We start from the raw sequence: 23,825 nt of genomic DNA, 5'->3' as shown, positions 1-23,825 counted from the left end.
TTGATGTTTTTCTTTCCTATTAATATGGAAGTTCCAGGAGATAAGGGACCACATCTATTTTTGAGACCGTTTGGCCCCAACCCCAGTAGAGGGTGCATGACCTAGTAGCACACAATAACAAATATTTATTGAATGAATAAATAAATGATGTCAGGTAAGTTTTCCACATTGTTTGCAGTGAAGACACTTTACTGTTTTTTGCATAAAAGCAAAAAAAAAAAAAAAAGCCTTAGCAGGCAGTCTGTTGTGTAAAATGTCCAGTTTGGTCAATGAATATAAATATGAAAATGGTTAATTCAACCAAATCAAGGTAAGGTTATAAGGTTTTGCAAAAAGTGAGTTCCTAATGATTTTTTTTACCTTTAGTTTCAAAGAGTTCAGTTTTTCCTCCCTGAGGTGTTCTCTCAACATCTCCCGGTGGAGCCTCTCCTGTTCTCTTGCAAATTCACCAAGAGTGTACTGGCGCACACTGTTATGGCGGCTGGACATGCCCAGGGTGCTACCCCCTTGACTGGGCACGCTCGTGAAGCCTTGCCTCCTGGTGAAGTAGTACACGGTGACACAGCTAAAATGCACATTCTTTGTCCTTAGCCGCTTCTCCCTTTTGAGGATGGAGGAAGCTGAAAGAGAAAGAAACAGTTCAGTGAACACCTAGGGCAGCAGTCTTCAGATGAGGTGAAGAATTAAAAAATGCCATTTGATGCTATTGAATCTATTGTCAACCCTTTCTGGCTGGGAGACACTAAAAATGTTCTATCTGAGAGCTGGCACAGATTTCTATTTCCTTTCTTAAATTTTCCTCCAGCTATAGTGGAGTAGACTTTTAAGTCCTCTATAATGGTAGTCTAAGCAAACTTTCAGGAAAGTTGCCAATAGTCTGTGAGTCAGTGGCAGAATTTAATTTATTTCCCCTAGCATCTTAAGTTTGGATTTTGTGGTTCTTCACATGAGTTGCATCATACTATAATCAGTAAAGACATACTACAAACTCCTATGTTTTGGATATTGTTTTGATATTGAGGGCACTTGGCAAAAAAGTCTATGAATTTTAGAAAATTTTAAAAAGCAATAAAAACCTTACAAAAAAGGTTTACTGGCACTATTAAGACATTTTCACAACCTAAATCTAACAAAGTTTTCATCTGATAAGAACCCTACTAACTAGCATTACAGACAATAGGATTTTAATATAAGTGTACATTGAGATAATTGAAAATGGCTATGAAATACATTAGAATCTTTATTATTAGTTGGGGACATCAAGATGCATTAAGCATCATGGAAGTTTGAGATATATACCATAGTTGAGAAAAAGAGAGGCACATATTATAAACATGAACTTTTTAGAGTTAGAAGACATGCTAGACATCATCTCACCCCGTCTTTCTATTTTATAAAGTAACCCAGACTTGCAGAATTTGAGTTTTTTTCAACGTAGGTAGTTAGTGGAAAAGGTAAACTTAAACCAGCAATTCCCCAATCTGGTGCCATATTATATGATATTTCTCCATTGCAGAAAGAAAAGTACACTGAATTGAGGAGAAAAATATAGAATCATGCTCTTATGGATCATTTCAGCTACTCCCCTACCAATATGTTGAAGTTCTAACGCTCAACACCCCAGGTTACACAGGTGATTTTTACACAGGTGATCGAGTTGAGGTAAGGTCATTAGGGTGGGTGTCAATGCAGTACAACTGGTATCCATATAAAAAGGGAGAATTTAAACACACATACATGGAGGGATGATGTAAAGAGACAAAGGGAGAAGTCCATGTGAAGGTGGATACAAAGATTAGGAGTATACTGCAAAAAGCCGAGATGCCTTGGGCTACCAGAAGCTGGAAATGCAAGGAAAGCTACAGTTTTCAGAGAGAGCATGGTTCTGCTAACACGCTGATTTCAATCTAGTCTCCAGAATGGTGAGACAAGAAATTTCTGTTGTCCTAAGCTACTGAGTTAGTGGCACTTTGTTTCAGCAGCCTTAGGAAACTAATATGCATGCTCAGGTAGACAAATAGACAGAAACAATGCACTGAGCAAAAATCCTTGGATAGCCACCAGTAATATAAGCTAACATTTATGGAGTGCTTTCCATGAATTATCTCATTTTATCCTTACAACTCCTTGGGTTGATATTACCTGTGTCTCCATTTGAGGAAACCAAGTCACCAAAGGGTTAATAACATTGCCAAAGTCATATAAGGAGAAGTGAAGCTGGAATTTATTATTCCAAGGTCCAGGGAGTTGAACAAGGCTGAGTCTTGGTGTCATACTACTTCTGGTAGATGTCAACTGCTGCTGCTTTCAAAGATGATTTTGATTTGGAAGGTTGCATAAGCAATGAAAGAAAAGGGACTACAATATCACTTTGCATTTGTTTAAGAATCTTCTTCCAAAAGGGTTCAAGTTCCTTTGCCTCATACCCTCCCCCCCCCTTAAAACATTCAAACCAAATGCAGAGAGGCTGTTATGATTAATCACATTTCACGAATTGACTTATTCAATAAATATAAACAAAGCGCCTACTACGTGCCAGGCACTTTCCAGATGATTGGATATATTGGTGAAAAAAACCCACATGGTGATTCCTGCCCACACGGAACTTCCATTTCCAGTGATGAGAAACTCAGACAGAATAACAGACTGAGAAGTTTATAGAGTAAGAGAAATAATGACATTTGGGCAAGAATTTCATCTTCCCAACTTCCCCCTCTTCTCTACTGTTCTACTTCTCCACAGGAGACCGCCAGAAAGCAAATACTTTCAAAAGTGTACACAATTTTCCCATTTATTTATGTACATGTTCACTGCACATATTTGTACTCCTGCCAGCAGAGACAATTTTCAACTTTGATTTAGAAGCTCTGATCTGCTTCATAACGGTATGTTTAAATCATCTCAAAACAGGGAAGAATTTGTCAAAATGTAAAAGATTACCCTAGAAAGAAAAATTCAGCAACCTGCCTAGTAATCTGCCACCCTATCTGACAGGCTCATCTGTCACCACCTTACAGCAGGCAAGAACCTCTGGTTTTGGGTGATAGCCTTTAACCTTTTTCACTTTTGTTATTATTAAATGATGCCCTGAGACATTATCTTTCAAGGCCATGAATTTACAGATTAAAAAAAAAAGGTTTTAATGAACTCTTTAAAATAATTTTTATAAACATCTCTGGTGATTTTATTACTAATCTTTAAAATATAATTCATGGTAGTCTAGACAAATTTCATTTTTAACATTTATTTAGACTTTTAGATTATAAGGATTCTCCAGTCTTCTGGATGGATCTATTGTGATATGAATCTACCATTTCCTAAAAAGCCAGATTATTTTTTTCCAAAAAGACAATTTTCTAAGGCTTCCAGGACAACAATAGTGGCAGGTTGTAGAGTCCCTTCACCTGGGCTCTTGGCTTTGCTAACATTGTCAAAGTGTGTTAGGATTGGATTGGTGTCAGTTCCTATCCATGGGGGTTTATAATTCAAACCTGTGCTTATCCTTTTTCTATAATTTGCATATTATAAATAGCACTGTAAAAATAATGATCGAAACGCCTATGGATATATTTAAAAGAAAGGCTTTGAAATACTATAAGATCAGCCTCCTGGGAGATATTTTAAATGTAGCTTTCCTGGATATAGGAGCCACCCACGTCTCTCTTCTGATGATTGAATTGGAGCACTAGAATGGGCCTTTATGGGCTATCTCCTGCCTCCACGCTCCAATTTGACTAACATCACAAAATGAAGTCATAAAAAAAGAGTGTGTGTTCTTCAAGCCTGGGACAAACAGGCCAAATTCACTCAGCACATCTGCCTTAGGGAATCTGAAACCTCCCTCATATGCCTACCTAGTAATTTGTGCCCTTTGCAGAATGACTGAACTCTACTTTGTGTCTCTACAGAGTCCAGAATTCACTTTACCACTGTGAGGTCAAGAGTGAATAAAAAAAGGGAGAAGGTGTCTTTCATTACTGCTTTGAAAAATAATTAGTCTATTTTCATACACACTAATTTTTTTGGTGTCTTTAAACTTGTTTCCTTTTATCTTATTCACAGTTACCACCCTGAAGCTCAGCGTCTAAATGCAACAGTACTCTGTGTGCTGCACAAGACCCAGCTCCTGAGAACACCACTATGGTTCCCATCAGGGTATGCTGGTTACTGTACAACGATCACATATAATGGAGATGATATTGATCTTGGTAAACTAAAGGAATAAACAGCACAGAGTGACTGATGTTAGCTATCTGCAGAAGCTATCTTTCCTAAAGTAATGCTTTGGAAATGAATGGAGAAGAGAATTGGAGAATTGCCTAATTCACAATTCCAGGATGAGAATGTAAGTAGATAAAATAAAATAATCTGTATCATAAATCATATAAAGAGTCCATGAACAGAGTGGATTAAAAATGGAAGCCAAAACTAATAAGTTTTGATCAATATATCAAGGTATCACAAGTGAATCAAATTAAGCTCTAAGAAAATTCAACTGAATTTGCTCCATTTCCACACTTATAAATGAACCTGTTCATACAAATTGAAATACACCTTCAGATCAACAAGAGTATCTAGTTGACTCATTAATTTTATTTCTTGCTGAAAATAATCAAATTTGTTTCAGATTTATAAGTCAGTCATTTCTGAATGTGGTTAGATGTGTTATTCCATCTGAGATTGCCTTCTATGCATGCAAGAAATCATCACGTGTCTGGGCCTGAAAAATTGAAGACCAGATCTTAGACTACTGATTCCACTATTGGGCAGCCACTCTGGAACTAATGTTTGTTTGTTTTTTGTTAATTTTTTAAAATGTTTATTTATTTTTGAGAGAGAGAGAGACAGAGAGAGACACAGAGAGAGACAGAGTATGAGCAGGGGAGGGGCAGAGAAAGAGGGAGACAACAGAATCTGATGAAGGCTCCAGGCTCTGAGCTGTCAGCGCAGAGCCCGACACAGGGCTGAACTCACCAACTGCGAGATCATGACCTGAGCTGAAGTTGGATGCTTAAATGACTGAGCCACCCAGGCACCCGTGGAACCAATGTTTGAACAGCAAACTAGCTACCCTCACAAGGCACTTGTTCTTTGTAGTGTCAACAACTATCAGCAAAGCCCTGGTATAGCCAGAAATGCAGAGAGCAATAAACAGAATTATATTTTCTGGCACTAAATTTAGTACACAGAAGTTGAGAGTTTGTGGTCCAGTCTGTGGAAAATATTAATTCTACCATTTGGGTCTAAATTCAATAATCTACTTCTCTCTCCTATGCACTATTCTCAGAAGGAAAATACCAGATGATCTGTAAGTCTATATATTGTGTTTATTTTTCATTTATTTGGGGGGAATTTAGTCTAAGCAAAATGAGATTACTGAAATTAACTTGTTTAGCTGGTAAGTCCTGGGCAAGAAAAACTCCCGTTTTTAGAAACATACACAGCAAACTAATCAGGGATTCTGAAAGTATGCATATTGCTTCTTACCTCTTGAGGAACAAATCAAGATCAAATCAGTTATGAAGTCATGAAACCTAGCTTACAAACAGAAAAATCCAGTCTCATCAGAAATATTTTATATAAAAAATTATCCTAATAGCTTAGATATTAAATCAATTTCCAACGGTTAAAGTTATTAAGATTACAAAAAATATGTCCTTAACCTTTACAAGTGACTTCTGTAAATGTTCTGTGATCATATTCTCCTGTACTTTACAGCTTGACATGATTGTCCAGGTTGGCCTTTCTTGATCAGGTGTCAACCACATGGTCTCAGACCCTAAACCACAAGAGTGAAAATGAATCCAACAGCCAAGGAATATAGGAGTAGTTTCTTTGAAAGTGAAGCCTGTTTTGCTATTAAAAGCAATCCTTCCTTCTTCTAATTCTACCCTTTTATTCTTTTAAGTTACATCCTCAAGTTTTCTGAATATACTTGCCTTAGTCATATCTTTCATCATTAAAAAAAACTTTTTAAAATGTTTGTTTATTTTAGAAAGAGACAGAGAGTGGGCAGGGGAGGGGCAGAGAGAGGGGGAGACACAGAATCTGAAGCAGCATCCAGGTTCTGAGCTGTCAGCACAGAGCCTGAAAGGGGCTCGAACCCACGAACCATGAGATCATGATCTGAGCTGAAGTCAGACCTTAACTGACTGAGCCACCCAGGTGCCCCATATCTTTCAATTTTTTGCTCAAGTAATGTATTTAGGGCAGTAGTAAATCATTCAAGTGGGAGAAACTCCAAAAGATTGATAATAAGGAAATACCGTGTGGCATGAGTGAATGAGAGGCAAAATGAAAGTAAAGACTAATTGGGGATATTTTCTTTCCAACCATGAACAGAACCCAAATTACCTCAAGTATGGGATGTAAAGTGATCTATTATCTACGGCCAAATCAGTGTTACATTATTGTATATTCAGTACGTTATTTTATACTCAGTTTTGAAGGATATAACACACACACACACACACACACACACACACACACACACACAGTTATAAACAAAATAGAGAGACTCTCCCAAACACTGGACAGACAATACTGGGATACACCCAATATTTTGGAACTGAAGTGCTTTGCATTTCCAAAGAAGTAATCAGAACTGAGACAGAGTCAGGAAATGTAAGAAAATATCAGAATTCTCCAAAGAGACAGCAAATCATGGTTTTTTTCCTCCCCGTTTTATTACTGCCCTTTTACTATGAAATAGCATTCAAAGACAAAAATCAAGGAAAAATAGCTCCCACTTACAGTGATGCTTGTGATGTCAAATCCAAGTTTGTATCTGGCTCCCTACAGAGTGGATGATAGCTCTAAATGCTTTTCAAATTATAGCACATCTCTCTCCTTAGGCTCTAAATGTCACTCTTCCCCATCGCAAACCAACCAAACAATCCATGTGCTAATAAAGGGACAAGGAGACCACACCATATAAAATATGATAGACATACATAAAAATCAGTCATCATTCTGATTTCAGTCCTTCTGTAGAGAAGGAAAAGCTTTAAAATTCTTAGGCAAGATTAGGTAGTTTAATCATTTAGCTGCACAAATTTTCCATTCTAATATTAAGTTGGAAATATTCGCAGTGCATTGCCCTCGAGACTAATAATGTCTTTTGTGAATTGCAGCTTCTAAGTTAAAAAATTCAAGATGACACCCTTTTGTTTAAGTCACCAGTTTGCAAAAACAAAACAAAACCAAAAACCCTCTCATATAAGACTGTAAGAAGTTAAGTATTCTGTCAAGATTTATCCAAATACTGCATATGCATTTAAACAAATAAAAAATCAGCAAAAATAGAAATAATATAAAAAGATGACCCTTGGGGCTGGATGACTAAAGCTTTGTTTTGGATCATGAACATGCATGTCACGTCGTCGTCCATTCAGTCTGTCAGCTATGTCCACACAAGCAAACGAGAGAGCTGCACAGAGGGGACAAGCTTTCTCCTGAACCTCTCCAGACAGCTACAACCCAGGCTGCTGAGACGCTGCAAGCTGGCTTTGACATTACAGAGGTGCTTTAACAGCATAATCGTCCATTTGCAATTCTCAGCATAGAAAAAATGTAAGATTTACCACCCAAGATTCTGATGTGAATTTAGGATGCCGCATATGAAAACTGTGTCTGGGTATAAACTTTGACCTCCCAGCTTTGATGTCATTGATAATTAAAATGATTAACTAACAAAGAGTGATCATTTTTCAGAACTAGCTATTTTTTATGCACACATTTCCATTTTATTAAAGATATCCCCTATGCTTTCCCCCTAATTCTTCTGAATAAAAAAAAGGAAGAAATCATTTGTTCTAATATATGTTGGATATAAGGAATAAATACTATATTTTAAAGTTATAAAATTGAAATTGAAAAATTGAAGGGTCAAAAATTTTAAAAAGAAATCATGTTCTCTTTTATATATAATCTTTTTTTATGTTCTATTTATTTTTGAGAGAAAGAGAGAGAACAAGCAGAGGAGGGTAGAGAGAGAGACACACACAAAATCTGAAGCAGGCTCCAACCTGTCAGCACAGAGCCCAATGTGGGGGTTGAACCCACAAACTGGGAGACCATGACCTAGCTGAAGTCAGAGGCTTAACCGACTGAGCCACCCAGGTGACCCTCTTCTATATATAGTCTTAATATATAGTTGACTTAACGCCCCCCTTGCATTAATTTGACATTCTACTGCAAATGTGCTATGACTGCAGAGTGCCCCAGCCATCAACAGAAAGCACGACTAATATGGGGGATGGTGAGTTGCCAAATTAGAACATATTTAGATTAAACTAGAGATTAAATAATACCACTTAATTGGGAATGCAAGCTGGTGCAGCCACTCTGGAAAACAGTATGGAGGTTCCTCAAAAAATGAAAAATAGAACTACCCTATGACCCAGGAATTGCACTACTTGGCATTTATCCATGGGATATCCACAGGTGTGCTGTTTCGAAGGGACATATGCACCCCCCTGTTTATAGCAGCACTATCAACAATAGCCAAAGTATGGAAAGAGCCCAAATGTCCGTCGATGGATGAGTGGATAAAGAAGATGTGGTATGTATATATACCACATACATACACGTGGTATGTATGTATGTATATATATGGTATGTATATATACATATATAGTATATATACATATATACATATATATAGTATATATATGTGGTATGTATATATACCACATACATACATGTGGTATGTATGTGTGTATACACACACACACACACACACACACACACACAATCAAAAAGAGTGAAATCTTGCCATTTGCAACTATGTCGGTGGAACTGGAGGGTATTGTGCTAAGTGAAATTAGTCAGTCAGAGAAAGACAAATATCATATGACTTTACTCATATGAGGACTTTAAGAGACAAAACAGATGAACATAAGGGAAGGGAAACGAAAATAATATAAAAACAGGGAGGGGGACAAAGCATAAGAGACTCATAAATATGGAGAACAAACAGGATTAATGGAGGGGTTGTGGGAGGGGGATGGGCTAAATGGGTAAGGGGCACTAAGGAATCTACTCCTGAAATCATTGCTGCACTATATGCTAATTTGGATGTAAATTAAAAGAAATAAAATTAAATTTAAAAAAATACCACTGAGTGATAGACTGATTTTCATTCTAATTTTCCTTTTTCATCAAGTTAATCCCTCAAATTTACAGTAACTCATATCATGAATTTTGTTGTTTCAATTCTCTGTTGGACAAACAGTTTTTCTTCTGGTTCAACTTTGTTGTTATGGAGTACATCACTTAAATAAAATTTATAAATTCAAATCCACGTGTAACATATGTGAAACACAATGGGATATGAAAGTGTTTGCTAAATCTAGGCCCTGTATTCTGCTCAGTTTTGCCCAAAGCAGATTGGAAATTGGGAATATTTTTCCCCCTGGTCCAGAAACTCATTTAGTCATCTGACATTACTGGTAAGAACTATTTTTTATAGAATTTTCATCAAATTAATTCTTTTCTCTTTTCATCCTATGTACTTTTCTTTAGATAATATTAAAATTTTCCAAGGAATCTTGAAGATTTCTACAGAGTCAATGTTAACATTCACACATGGAGAATGTGGAACATATATTGTTACTCAGGTATTTATTTGTCTTCTTTTTAAAGAGTATTTCTTTATTATAAGCATATTATGTTACTAATGAATTACAGAAAACATTATTATCCTGTCCCTGGATCTGAAAATAATATTTAAGAAAAAAAAATTTTTAAATAAAGTAATCAATTAAAAATATGTATTCTAATAATTGCTAAAATCCATTGTACATATTACATCCATGAGCGTCTCAGTTCCATTAATATTTTCAGAATTATGTTATCTCCCTCATAGGAATATTACCAGGAATAATTACCTTTGTAAAAAGCCTTAAGAATCACAGATGGAAAACATTACATATGCAGGGCACTATCTTGGTGATGCTGTTAAACCAAATAAAAAGCATGTTCCTTTATTATCAGTGAGAAAATAAGGACTGCCTACTTCCCAGCGTGTTTCCTTAATTTCTCATACGTGCAATTAAACCCTAAAACTTCATGCTTAAGAAACACATTTCACTACTACTAAAGTAACAGTCATTTCCAAAATATATAAATTTACACTCCCATTTCATTAAAATCTCAACATGGATACCATCTTAAGACCAAACTGTTTCTTATTGGGAAAAAAGGTACTCGTCACTACACATAAATAATTGTAGTTCTGGCTGCAGTCCAAGATGTAAGCACTTTCCTCTGCTGTCTCAGCAATTCTCCTGATGTCAAAGACACATTAAAATAAATGGGAACCATATGGCTCTGCAGAATACCCGTACTCTCACAACGGAGAGGGCAATGCAATTCATTACCACCATCGGAGAAATATTTTGGGGACATGGAATATCTCAATGCAAAATAAAGCTGCATGAGGCAGGCCATTTGATTAAAATTCTCACACAATGACAGAGGAAACATTTGCTGTTCTTTAGCTCTGATAACCTGTTTCTCTACTCTTTACGTTTCTTCAAAACGACCATGAGCCTCTCCTGTTGGAAGAATTAAACGGCACTTTCCACCTGCTCAGTGACTTTCCCACACAGTATTTCATCTGGTCAAATAATATAGTCCTATAAAGCCTAATATATGATGGTAATCCAGGTCAGAACATCACTTAACAATACCAAAAAACAAAACAAAGCCGTCAAAAATAAGAGCAACAAAACTTTTCTAAGATCCAGTCATTCTGGAGAGCAACACTGGATCAAAGATTATACACTGAACTTTGACCTCTGCCAGGAAGGATAAAATCTGGAAGCATTTAAAAAAAAATATGTTACTCTAAAAAGCCTTTATTATATTTATCTCAAATAGAAATCCAAATCATTGAGAAACATAAAAGGAAGAAATTCATCAGTGTTGTATTACTGGCTCCATATGTCAGAAATCTAAGTTTAAAAAAGAGATGTAGGACTTTAGAATTGGGATGAAAGATGAGGTTGGGAAGGCAGTGGGAGGAGGCAGCTGGGGTTACTGAGGTGCCTTCTGTTTCTTGGAAGTCAGTGAGTGATTTGAGATGGCTGGTAAATATCAAAAAACAAAGCAAAACAAAACAAAAAAAAACCAAAAAAACTTTTAACTATGATTTTTTTCTATAAATGTACCTTTAAAAATAATTTTAAAGTTCACTTATTTATTTTTTGAGACAGAGACAGCATGAGTGGGGGAGGGGCAGAGAGAGAGGGAGACCGAGAATCCCAAGCAGGCTCTATACCGTCAGTGCAGAGTCTGACGTGGGGCTCGAAACCACAAAACCAGGAGATCACAACCTGAGCCAAAACCAAGAGTCGGACACTTAATCAACTGAGCCACCCAGGCACCCCTATAAATGTACATATTTTTTGATACTTTTTTTGATATGCTTTTTAAAATATTGCCCTTATTGTTTTAACATTTTTTTTAAAACTATGAATTCTGCACAATGTCTGACATAGAATTACTACCCAATATCTAATAGAAAAATAAAAATGTCTACTCCAGATAGCCTTTCATAGACCCTCTAGAATGAGGTTGAGGAGGTGAGTGCTCTGTCTATACATCTCCAGGTCATCCCTGCCTTGGTACTGATACCATGAGTGTGGGTTTCTACTTCATTACCAGCTTAGCATCTAGGATACGAGGACCATATCTTACTCCCTGGGGAACTCTCAGTACACAACACACAGCTGGGCACCTAGACCTAGGACTTAGTTGATAAGTGTTTGTTTAACAAATTGATGGATGAATAACTGAACTCTGGGCTAAGTAAATATTTACATTTCTTAAATATATTTTCCTTAATTTTAAATGGTAAGATGACATTTAACAGCTTTCCCCTGAAGCTTCAGGGTCAATACATATTCCTCCTTCTCTTCCTCCCTCCCTCCCTCCCTCCCTCCCTCCCTCCCTCCCTCCCTTCCTGCTAGTCACTTTATTTTCTCAGGGTACTTTTCAGTGAAAAAATTTATGTATTGGAAAGAGGACACATTGCCCTTATAACTTGAGGGTACACATAACTTTTGTATTAGAAACCATTTGAAATATGCTATATTTTACATATCAGAAGATCTAACCTAACAAGCCAACCCTGGCATCATAATAAACTTCTAAACAATCCATCAGGAATGAGCTTGTAAGCCCAATTCTAAAAAGCAAGTAGCTGGTAGGGGGAAGAGTTACCTGAATATTATAAAATGATTTTGAAAGAGAAATCCTGCTGATAAAATACTAATTAGTATTGACCTCCAGCAAAAATGTGACTGAAATTCCTGCCTTTAGCAGTCCATCAGTGACAGATCTACAAAATGATTCTATCTCTTAGTATTTAAATTGTCATCTTTGCCTTAGAGCAGTGACTGTCCTATAAAAATAAAGTCATGTTGCTCAAGATTTATTAAATTCCTATGAAATTTTATAATATATTGGCATGTTGTAAGACAGATAATTTTTCTCTTTTTGGTGGTAGTGGTGATGAGACAAAAGCTAAAAAAGGCCCAGTTGATGGCTTCCTGAGACAAGGAGCAGAAATAAGCAAGAAGAATTCTAAAATTTTATTAAAATGTAAGAGCAAGACAGAACTGAAGCCAGGCATGCTAGAACAGAAGTGGAATGAGGGTATAGATTTTTCATGTGTGGGACTGATTTTACCCGAAAGCTAAAAAGTTATCCTGTTGATGTTTCACAGATGGGGGACAAAAGACACGAGACTATTGGGTCTGAAATACACTTTACTGTTCACAGCACAACAAACAACATAAGCATCATGTTTCTGTTGGTGTTCTGTGTCCCCCAAATTGTCCCCAGAAGCAATACACAAGGATCACAGAAATGCCACACATAGTAGGTCTGCATTGTACCAAAGGCCTACTGAGCTTGGGAACCCACTGGTTTTTAGCATTCAGTAAGCAATCTTGTTCTTTGTCCCAGGAGGAGACATAACCCCACCCCTCAAGGTTGCTTCCTACAAACATTGAGAAATAGCCCATGTAAAGAGCAGTGCATTCTTGGCATCCTCAGAAAGACAAGTAGGAATGCAAAATCCTATGGAGGAGTGTCTCTGAACAGAATTTGCATTTATTTTGCTTATTCATATATCTCAAACACCTGGAATAGGGTCTGGCATACAGTAGATATTCAACACCAAGCTGTTTAATGAATGAGTGGGACTTATTGATAGGCTTCTACTCTTATTAAACACTGTAATTCTTGTGAGATGATCATTTCACAGGCATGTATATTGTAACTATCACTTAGTATGGGAAAGCATATGTATAACACATCAAGAAACAATCTTCCCTGCAAAGTGTCTATGAACTAAAGAGTTTCCTAAAGAATGGTAAATGAGGTATTTCGATTCTTATGAAGTATAGCATTTTCCCTCTAGATCTCTTCATAGCTCACAGATACTTCCCTTTGCAAACCTCTTGCCAAAGGAGAGAATCAGTCCAAAGATCTTTAGAAGGATTCTGGCAGCTTCCAGGAGTGGTATCAGCTACAACGTTACTATCACACCTATGTGGCTTGTAGGGAAATATATACATTCTTAGCTATCTCCTGGATGCATAGCAGTCCCAAAGGATCTATGTTGTCCTTTTCTTTGCTACTTTTGTGACACATGGGCTATTTGTTACAAGAAGTATTTTTTTTTTTCCAAAGTCAAATGTAATCTTGGGTTTGGACTATATAAAGAAGGAAAAAATAAAGAGGTTTCTTCTCCCTCTACATTTTAAGAGTTTGTATTTCTTGGGATGGAAGAAAAATAAATGAACAGAGTCATGAGCATACTGCATTTTATAAAGGCAGGATTCAACCTCTTCTACCTTTACAGGGCATTACTTCTCAATGATTTATTTGTTTTATCATCTGGAGCAAACTCAAATTCCAAAACTTGGTCCTTAGCATTCTCCACTAACCAGTTCCTCGGACCTTGTTCTCACGTACATACGGTCTTCATTGCCTCTGAGTCCAATATTTAAGTGACTAACACCAGCAAAATAGTCATCACTGACCCCATCACAGACCAGTGCACTCACCAAAGGGGCACCTGGAGTTTTGAGTTGGAAAAAGTGAGAAGCAGAATCAATTGAAGTCAGACCCTGCCTTGGCCCCCAGACTTCGGCCTTTGATGAAGGATTCAGTAAGGATAACACAGGATGTTTTTTGAGTGTGTGAATAATCTTGGGAGAGTTAAGGAACTACTATTATTCCCAGATGGTAATGGATATAATTAATTTCCTCAACAGCTACCCTTTTTTCTTTAGTAAGTCACTGGAATTGAGAAAGACTGGAGGAGGCCGTAGGTGGCTTTGAACAAAGAATTCTTTGGGGAGGGGAGGTGCAGCAATCCAGGGGTGCCCCAGGGCAGCTCAGGAGTACTGGGAAAAGATAAAAGTGGACTTGGGGAATCTGCGGTCTAGTTTAAAACTGCATGAAATTCATTACTATAGCAATGTAATTTTCATAATGTATACATAAAATAAGAATGTTGGTATACACGTCAATTGAACTGATAGAACTGTGTGACCACAAAAGTTTGGAAAACTACTAATGCACAAGAGGTGAAACTGTCTAAGAGACAAATGTGGATACTTTTAAAGTATTGCATCTATCTGTGAAATTTTATTTGTATGTTTGTCATGTGCCAAACATTTTTCTCATTCCTTTGTAAGTAATAATTCACTGAATCCTCGAATCAATGCAATCACAGTTTGAATGGGTAGAACTGTACCAACTTTATAAATGAAACTGAGGTCCAGAGAGGTGAAGTCAGCTCCCAAAACTCCACAGCTGGTAGCAGAGCAGCCTGATTTGAATGCAGACGGTGTCAGTCCATACATAGCTCAAGTTGTTAATCTTGACGATATACTGCCTCCCTTTCTTAGTTCTAGAATGGACTAATAATACTCTTATTTCTTGTATCTCATGAACACCTGCTCCCAGAACCCAGACAAAAATCTAGAATTATAGCAATGAAAATCTAGCTGCATTATTAAGAGAACAGGAAAAGAGAAAGCAAGTCGCCCATGCCTTAGAAGCAGTTGGAAGCAGCAGAAGCAGTAAACCATTGTGAGCGTCTGTCGTTTTATTACCAGCGTGCTAGTGACCTGGAGCCATAAATCCTAAAGACACAGGCTTTGGAATCAGACACACCAGTAGGTTCACTGCCACTTTAGGTCAGTTGCTTAACCCCTGTCTCCTTGTCTGGAATCTCCTAGGACTATTGTGAAGAAGTTGAGTTTATAAACATGAACTTTGCTGCCAAAGCATTTAGTTCAAACCTGGGTCTGCCATTTACTTGTTGTGTGACCTTGGACAAGTTATTTACTCTTTCTATGCCTCATGTTATAAAATGGTTTTAGGGGGCGCCTGGGTGGCTCAGTCGGTTAAGCGTCCGACTTCAGCTCAGGTCATGATCTCACGGACCGTGAGTTTGAGCCCCGCGTCGGGCTCTGTCTGGGCTGATGGCTCAGAGCCTGGAGCCTGCTTCCAGTTCTGTGTCTCCTTCTCTCTCTGCCCCTCCCCTGTTCATGCTCTGTCTCTCTCTGTCTCAAAAATAAATACACGTTAAAAAAATTTTTAAAATGGTTTTAGTAATAATACCTACTACACAGTGTTGTTACAAGAATTATAAATTAATATTTATAAAATGTTAAACAATGCTTGGTGCATAGTACTCTATAAGTGTTTGTTAATTAAAAATAAAGAAATCAATAAATCATTCACATAATTTGAATTCACATAAATCATTTATATAAAGCAGTAGAGTGTCTGAAACAGAACGATCAATATGTGTAAACTATTTATTGGCAGAGACTAGTCCCACATGAAAGGCTTTACAATAAGAGGCTTTACAATAAAAATGTTTTATTCTGTACTTTAAATGTACAACATTCTGGGGCGCCTGGGTGGCTCAGTTGGTTAAGCATCCGACTTTGGCTGAGGTCAGGATCTCACACTCCGTGAGTTTGAGCCCCGTGTCAGACTGTGCTGACAGCTCAGAGCTTTGGATTCTGTGTCTCCCTCTCTCTCTGTCCCTCCCCTGCTCATGCTCTGTCTCTCTTTGTCTCAAAAATAAATAAAAACATTAAAAAAAATTTTTTTTAATAAATAAATAAATGTACAACACTCTGGACTTTAACAACTTTTTTGGGGGGTGTCCTTGCATTCATTTTTGGTACATTTTGGGTATTGAGTATCCAACATATATATCTGATAGATAATTGACATACACATATAGGGACTTTTTGAAAATCCTAGGGTTATAACCGTGAATAAGGGATAACATGTACCCCTAAGAGACAGTTAGCCTGAGGAGCATATGTTAATATTGATTTTGTGGAGAAGAAAATGGAGGCTAGGAGTGGTTCTCACCAAGGTCACAAGCTGGTGAGACTCACATTCATCTCTGTCTGCCTTCACCTGCTTTCATGTTCCTGCCCTTTCCATTTCCCCGTGGGCTATTTCTCCTCAGTTGTCAGCATGTTGACTTTCCCAGTCTCCGTTTTGCACTTTCCTTGCTGTGGGTATAGCAATTCCTGCCTTATTTCAAAATTATAGGATTTAAAGGACACTTCCTTTTACTTGTTCCCTTTACAATGAATTGATTTATATTTATCAGTCCATTCATTCATTTCTTTACTCACCCCATGTTTGTCACCATTTACTTGTGGCCAGACTACTAAGATCTAAAGATACAGGCAATCCTCACTGTTCATGGACTCCATATTTGTACATTTGCCTACCTGCTAAAACTGATTTGTTAAATAACCCCCAGATCAATATTCGCAGCACTTTCCTGGTCATTCACGGACATGCCCAGAACAGTGAAAAATTTAGCCTCCCATTCCCAGCTGAGGCCAAACAAAGTGACTACCTGCCTTCTTGTTTTAGCTCTTCTGGCATAAAAAGCATCCTTTATGCAGTATGTTTACTGTCCCATTATTTGCACTTTTGGGCTTTTATTGGTCATTTTGCTGTTTTAAAATGGACCCAAAGTGTAGTACTGATGTGCTGCTTAGTGTTCTCAAGTGTGGAAAGGTTGTGATGTGTGTTACTGAGAAAACAGATGTGTTATGTTAGATAAGCTTTGTTCAAGCATGAGTCACAGCGCTTTTGGCATGAGTATAATAACGCTAATCAATCAGCAATATATATTAAATAAGGTGCCTTCAAGAAAGAAATACACTAAACAAGGTATGTATTGATCAGTGGGTGAAAACATTATGACCAGAAGCTCCCAGAAACCTGACCCTATATTCCTCCTAGGAGCAGTGGTTCAGTATTTAGTAATTTTGGGTTCACTGCAAACTTACAGAACATAAGTACCATGAATAGTAAGAATCAGCTGTATGTACTTTTTCTCTCCTCATAAGCCATTTTTCTAATGATTGATTGATGAGTCAAGTCAATAAACAGAAAGGTGACATAAAATGATATCCAAGTGCTTAAAAAATGTAAAGTGCTCAGCTGCACTAATAATCAAAAAATAAAAATAAAAACAATAACAACATTCAAGTTTCTCCCATCTAATTAGTAAATAATACAAAATTATAATCATGTTAAATTGTGGTAATAGTACAAAGAGATGAGTACTTTTTTATACCACTATACAACATTTTCAGAAAGCAATTTCTCAATGTATGCTAAGAACCTTAGAAAATCTTCATCTTTTTTGAATACAAATAATTCTGAATCTAGGAACAAGCCTTAAGTATATAATCAGTACTGGAGTGCCTGGGTGGCTCAGTCAGTTAAGCGTCTGACATCAGCTCAGGTCATGATCTCAGGGTTTGTGGGTTCAAGCCCCACATCAGGCTCACTGCTATCAGTGCAGAGCCTGCTTGGGATCCTCTGTCCTCCTCTTTCTCTGTCCCTCCTCCGCTCACTCATGCTCTCTCTCAAAAATAAATATACATTAAAAAAAAGAAGATTGGGGAAAAATACTGGAACCTTTAAAAAAAAGAGGATATAATTAGTGCTGGGGCGCCTGGGTGGCTCAGTTGGTTAGGCGGCAGACTTCGGCTCAGGTCATGATCTCACCATTTGTGGGTTCAAGCCCCATGTCGGGCTCTGTGCTGATAGCTCGGAGCCTGGAACCTGTTTCAGATTCTGTGTCTCCCTCTCTCTCTCTCTGCCCTTCCCCTGCTCATGCTCTCTCTCAAAAATAAATAAAACATTTTAAAAAAAAGGATATAATCAGTGCTTTAGAAAATTATATATATCCAAGCATGTCCATCATTAAGTTATAATAATAATAATGACAACCTGAAAACCATCTAAATGCCTGACATTGTAGAAGTGGTTGAGTAAGATGAGGCTCTATCTATATGAAGACATATTTTTATAGCCAATAAAAGTAATAAGATTTTGCAGATTTTTTTTAACAATACTAGACGATGCTTGCTATCATGTCTAGTAAAAAAATAGATTAGAAAAAAATGCTGAACAATATGTAGCCACTATATAATACACAAAGGAAATATTAGGGCAGTATACCAAAATGCAATACTGGTTGTTTCAGAGTGATAGGATTATACATTATTTTTATTTTTATTTTCTTAATATGAAATTTATTGTCAAATTGGTTTCCATACAACACCCAGTGCTCATCCCAAAAGGTGCCCTCCTCAATGCCCATCACCCACCCTCCTCTCCCTCCCACTCCCCATCAACCCTCAGTTTGCTCTCAGTTTTTAAGAGTCTCTTATGGTTTGGTTCCCTCCCTCTCTTTTTTGTTTTTCCTTCCCCTCCCCCATGGTCTTCTGTTAAGTTTCTCAAGATCCACATAAGAGTGAAAACATATGGTATCTGTCTTTCTCTGTACGACTTATTTCACTTAGCATAACACTCTCCAGTTCCATCCACGTTGCTACAAAAGGCCAGATTTCATTCTTTCTCATTGTCAAGTAGTATTCCATTGTGTATATAAACCACAATTTCTTTATCCATTCATCAGTGGATGGACATTTAGGCTCTTTCCATAATTTGGCTATTGTTGAAAGTGCTGCTATAAACATTGGGGTACAAGTGCCCCTATGCATCAGCACTCCTGTATCCCTTGGGTAAATTCCTAGCAGTGCTATTGCTGGGTCATAGGGTAGATCTATTTTTAATTTTTTGAGGGACCTCCATACTGTTTTCCAGAGCGGCTGCACCAGTTTGCATTCCCACCAACAGTGCAAGAGGGTTCCCGTTTCTCCACATGCTTTCCAGCATCTATAGTCTCCTGATTTGTTCATTTTGGCCACTCTGACTGGCGTGAGGTGATATCTGAGTGTGGTTTTGATTTGTATTTCCCTGATGATGAGTGACATTGAACATCTTTTCATGTGCCTGTTGGCCATCTGGATGTCTTCTTTAGAGAAGTGTCTATTCATATTTTCTGCCCATTTCTTCACTGGATTATTTGTTTTTCGGGTGTGGAGTTTGGTGAGTTCTTTATAGATTTTGGATACTAGCCCTTTGTCCAATATACCATTTGCAAATATCTTTTCCCATTCCATCGGTTGCCTTTTAGTTTTTTTGATTGTTTCCTTTGCAGTGCTATACATGTATTTTTAAATCTCCTTCTTTATATCGTTTTTAATTTTCCAACTTTTATAAAATTAACATGACAAAGAGCAGATAATTTTTTTTTTCCATTTTGTATTTTGAGAAACACTTCTATAGCTTTCTGAACATAAGACAATGAAATTGTTTAATACATCCATGAAGTGGTAATAGTAAAAATGACTCATCTTATACCCTAGCACTTATGACCATATGTTTTCCATTTTCAAACTTTCATTAAACATAGGTACAAGTCCTGATATACAGAATTCCATAAATGTGTTCAGGAGCCTAAACCACTCTATAATGGTTATGAACCATTGTGGGTCATTCCTTGCCTGTTGCATCATGACCAACTGTAAGTAGTAATTCTGAGCCAATGAGAATGAGCCTGGAAATACATTAATAGCTCCATCTCCATTACCATTACGATACCAGGTATACTAATTAGTCTGTTCTTTTTCTCAAGGCACACTCACATTGATCGGATAGTGGCATTTCTGCCAAATGTGTATATAAAGACCCAGACAGTTTGAAGAGGGCAAGAGCCAAGAGCCCTAGTCTCTTTTACCTCTTTCCTCCTACTCAATACTTGGTCTTGTTCTTTAATTCCAAGCTATCTTATGAGTTCCTGCTATAGCTTTATCAAATCATCCTAAAATCATAGCTTTGTGACCTGCCTAGTTCTTTGATCCAGCAATACTCTCTGTCATATTTCTTTCCACCATATCAGACATTTTCTCTAATGATTAAAAAACAAACAAACAAACAGAAAATTTGCCTAGATCAGAACTGAATATGCCATAATACCTGTGGTATTGTGAATAGGATTGCCAGTTGTCTTACATGGGGGTCAACCCTACTGCCCAGTGACTGCTCTCAGTCCCTATCCACCGATATCTCTGTGTGCTCTGCTCCAGCACTGATAAAAGCCAAAAGCATTTTAGGCTAATGAGTTAGCTAATGCTTAATGTCCTACTTTTAAAAAAACTAGTAAAAGTGTAGCAGTATTAGCATGATGGAATTTGAGAATGGGTGGGAAAATAGCCACAGAGTCTAAGTTTCCTAGAATTTAAATATGCATGTGATTTACATATACAGATATCACATATTTATGTCTTACAGGGATATATCCATTTACGATAAGTATATCTGGTTGATTTGCTAACTTGGTTCTAGTGAAGCCAAGGTTATACATGATGATAGCGGTCACCTGCCTGTCTTGCACATCAGTGCTATTAGTTATGAAAACTTAATGGGAGAGATGTATTTGAATAACACAAAAACATCAACATTACTGGGAAAGCATCTTAAGACACATGTCTTATCAAATGAATTAGAATAATTTTCCTCATACACAGATCTCTAAAAACACACAGATTACCTTCCTATGTTATTTACTTTTTCAAAGAGTTCCTCACCTTTACACTTCCAATTTATGCATCCAATTATGCATGTATGCATTCATATTTAGCCATTCACTGAATAAATATCTATTAAGTGCCTATAACCCAAGCAATTCCTAGGTGGCTTCTGCATAAATTGTCAATCAGCTTACATATGAGCTTGTCACTGGCCACAGCTGATAAGAACAAGTAAGTTCACCTTACCCAACAGAAGACATTGTTTCTCTCCATGTTAACAGCAATTCTATTAAAACAATATCATATGTTTACATACATTCAGAAAACAGAATAAAACAAAACACAAGTTTTTTTTATTTTACCCTTAAGTCTGCTATTTGCCATGTTGTGTTTGGCTATGTGAGATTGGGAGCAGAAGCTGCAGGGGGAGAAACTGCTTTGCCTAATGGAAGTAGGTGACTTGTAGCTCTCAGGGTAGCAATTTGGGAGGGAAAACAGAATGGATATGGAGTGAGGAAGAGCAGTGTCAGGGAGGTGGAGGAAGGATTCTACAGAATCACGTTAATTCTGGTCTGCGATCCTGGTTAGCTGCACTGGGCCATGACCACAACACCTAGATGATTACATCATCTAACATAAAATCTAGACCCACGCAGACTAGTCTTACAGTTAGGTAAGATACTGTGTGTAAATAAGACAATATTGTCTCATGTGTAAATTACATACAAATAAGATCAGGTATTTAAAATAGGTATTTGTCCTGTGTGTACGAACAGTCTATGATGCCATGCTCTTACCTAAGCACAAATTACTCACTTGCCCTCTTTCTTTTTGCCTCACCAAACACCAACTCCCATATTCAAGCAGCCGATTATCCCAGAGAGCAAAGTCTCAAATGTGCCTCTGAGAGCGAGTTTCTGAACACTCTGGAATTTAAAGTTTCCACTTAAAAATTCCCTCTTTTCCTGGGAGGAAAACAGAGGCAAGCTTTTGTCAACCAAGATGTCCCATGTGGCGTTGGGGTACGTTTTTGATATTCATGGAGAGAAAAGAATGAGTTTCTCCAGTTCTGCCCACTCCTCTCCACTATGATCACAGTAAGACTTTCAAACAGAAAAGAAGAGGATGACTTCACAGGCGCCCCAGGGGCCCCGCCTGGCCGCACTGCTCTGGCAGCTCTCACTGATCCCATGTGCTGCCACAGGGCTTCTGGGTGTGTATAGTAATTCACAGGGGGAGAGCGGTCAGCTCCCTCTGCTGAGAACCCGGAGACAGTACCTCCAGGCGGCTCCTCCCACAGCTCCAGCTTAAGTGCCTGGACAGCTCTCTTCAGGATGCGGGGGCTGAATTCAAAAGCCTGCTGGGCCTAGAACACATGGGGACTGTAAGCACTCGGGGCAAACCAAGATGAACAAGACACAGCTCTGGATGAGATTACCATAAGGAACACAGAAGCACAGCAAGGCAACCATAAAAGGTGTTAGAATGGCTTTTGTCCACAGGTTGTGTTACCTTTCCACACCCTAGAATGCAATCATTGTCACCTAACAGGTAGCATGCTCCTGTTGTGAGCTAGGAGTATGCTCCACTAGCCTTTATGTTCTCAGCACCTAGCACAAGACCTAGCATACTTCCTCATGAAATCTATGTCTTTACTCACAGAGGCCTTCTTTAACTTCCCTGGGGAGGAGAGCCGTCTACCCATCCTTTCCTCCATTCCTTCCACTCATTCATTTCCTTTCCTTCTTTTTATTTTTTTGTCAGTCCATATCCCTGTTTGATGTTATGTATCTGTCAACTATCCATCTTGACCATCAATATATATGCTTTGCTGGGATGAGGTCTTTGTCAGTCTTACCACTGTTATCTTTGGTGGGTGGTTTGCTGAAGAGGGTCTGTTTATACTTCGGTTACTAGTTAAATGAACAGATATTTACTGAGTACCTACTATGTGTCAGGCATTATTCTCAGCACTGAGGAAATGAACAAAGGAGTAAAACACAAGACCGGGTATTCAAGAGAAAATAGGTGAACAGGCCAGTCTGGTTTTAAATTTAAATCTTGTTACCAGGAGACTGGTATTTTATTCTGTACTCAGTGGGGAGGCTTGGAAAGCTTGTGAGCTAGGGGATTGAAGTGATTATGTGGAAAACAAAGGCATGTGAATGTTGAATAAAGCAAGACTGAGAGAGCTACAAATCTCAGAAGGGATTGCTTTCTTTCTTTCTTTTTTTTTTTTAATTAAAAATACTGAATATTTCCCATGCAGATTCATAAGAAATCCTAGAAAAATAGTAAGATCAAAATATTATTAATGGCAGAATTTGAGGCTTTATGATAGGCCATTGCATTCTCTCTTAAAGACAGAGTCTCAGAATCTGCTGGCTCCAGGATGTTAGTACTCCTATTCCAACAGTTACAGGTGATTTAAATGACAGAAGGAAACAATAAAGGACAGTCCTGGCTGCCTTCCATTGAAGGATACTATTGCATTATAGGTCCTCTGGAGTAGGGCATCCCTAGGTTTAAGTCACTTGATGGTTAACTGACTGGGATGAATGCTTTAAGAGACATTAAACAAGCTGAACCACAGTAATCAGCATCTGGCTCACTCAGGTGGCCCTTTTCCTAAGTTTAAGGTGATAGGAACATTAACATTAAATATGACAGAAAAATGTTCAAATATTACAAAATATATCAAAAAAGGGAAGGACACTAACATTTTTCACATGTCTACCACAGTGCAAAGCATTTTTCAAGTTTTATCTCATTTATTCTTGGTGCAGCCCTACAAACGAGATAAAGGATTTTGTAGATAGGAAGTGGAAATTGACAGCTGATAAGTCACTTAGCTTAGTTGTTGTT

General features: G+C 37.7%; 1 protein-coding gene across 3 annotated transcripts in view; it reads right to left on the bottom strand.

Moving 5' to 3' along the window:
- CSRNP3 (cysteine and serine rich nuclear protein 3) overlaps positions 1-23,825 on the bottom strand; it is a 212,944-nt gene that overhangs the window by 27,615 nt on the left and 161,504 nt on the right. For all 3 annotated transcript variants that reach the window (XM_086718798.1, XM_025912214.2, XM_086718799.1), the window contains one exon: positions 361-620. In XM_086718798.1, coding sequence (XP_086574924.1) covers positions 361-620 — 260 coding nt within the window. The remainder of the gene's footprint in view (positions 1-360; positions 621-23,825) is intronic.

This window comes from Puma concolor, chromosome C1 (assembly GCF_028749965.1).
Source record: "Puma concolor isolate L17-30 chromosome C1, mPumCon1.1.hap2, whole genome shotgun sequence".
Taxonomy (NCBI): Eukaryota; Metazoa; Chordata; class Mammalia; order Carnivora; family Felidae; genus Puma; species Puma concolor.
Note: the sequence above shows the minus strand (reverse complement) of the source record. Positions and strands in the feature narration are given on the sequence as shown.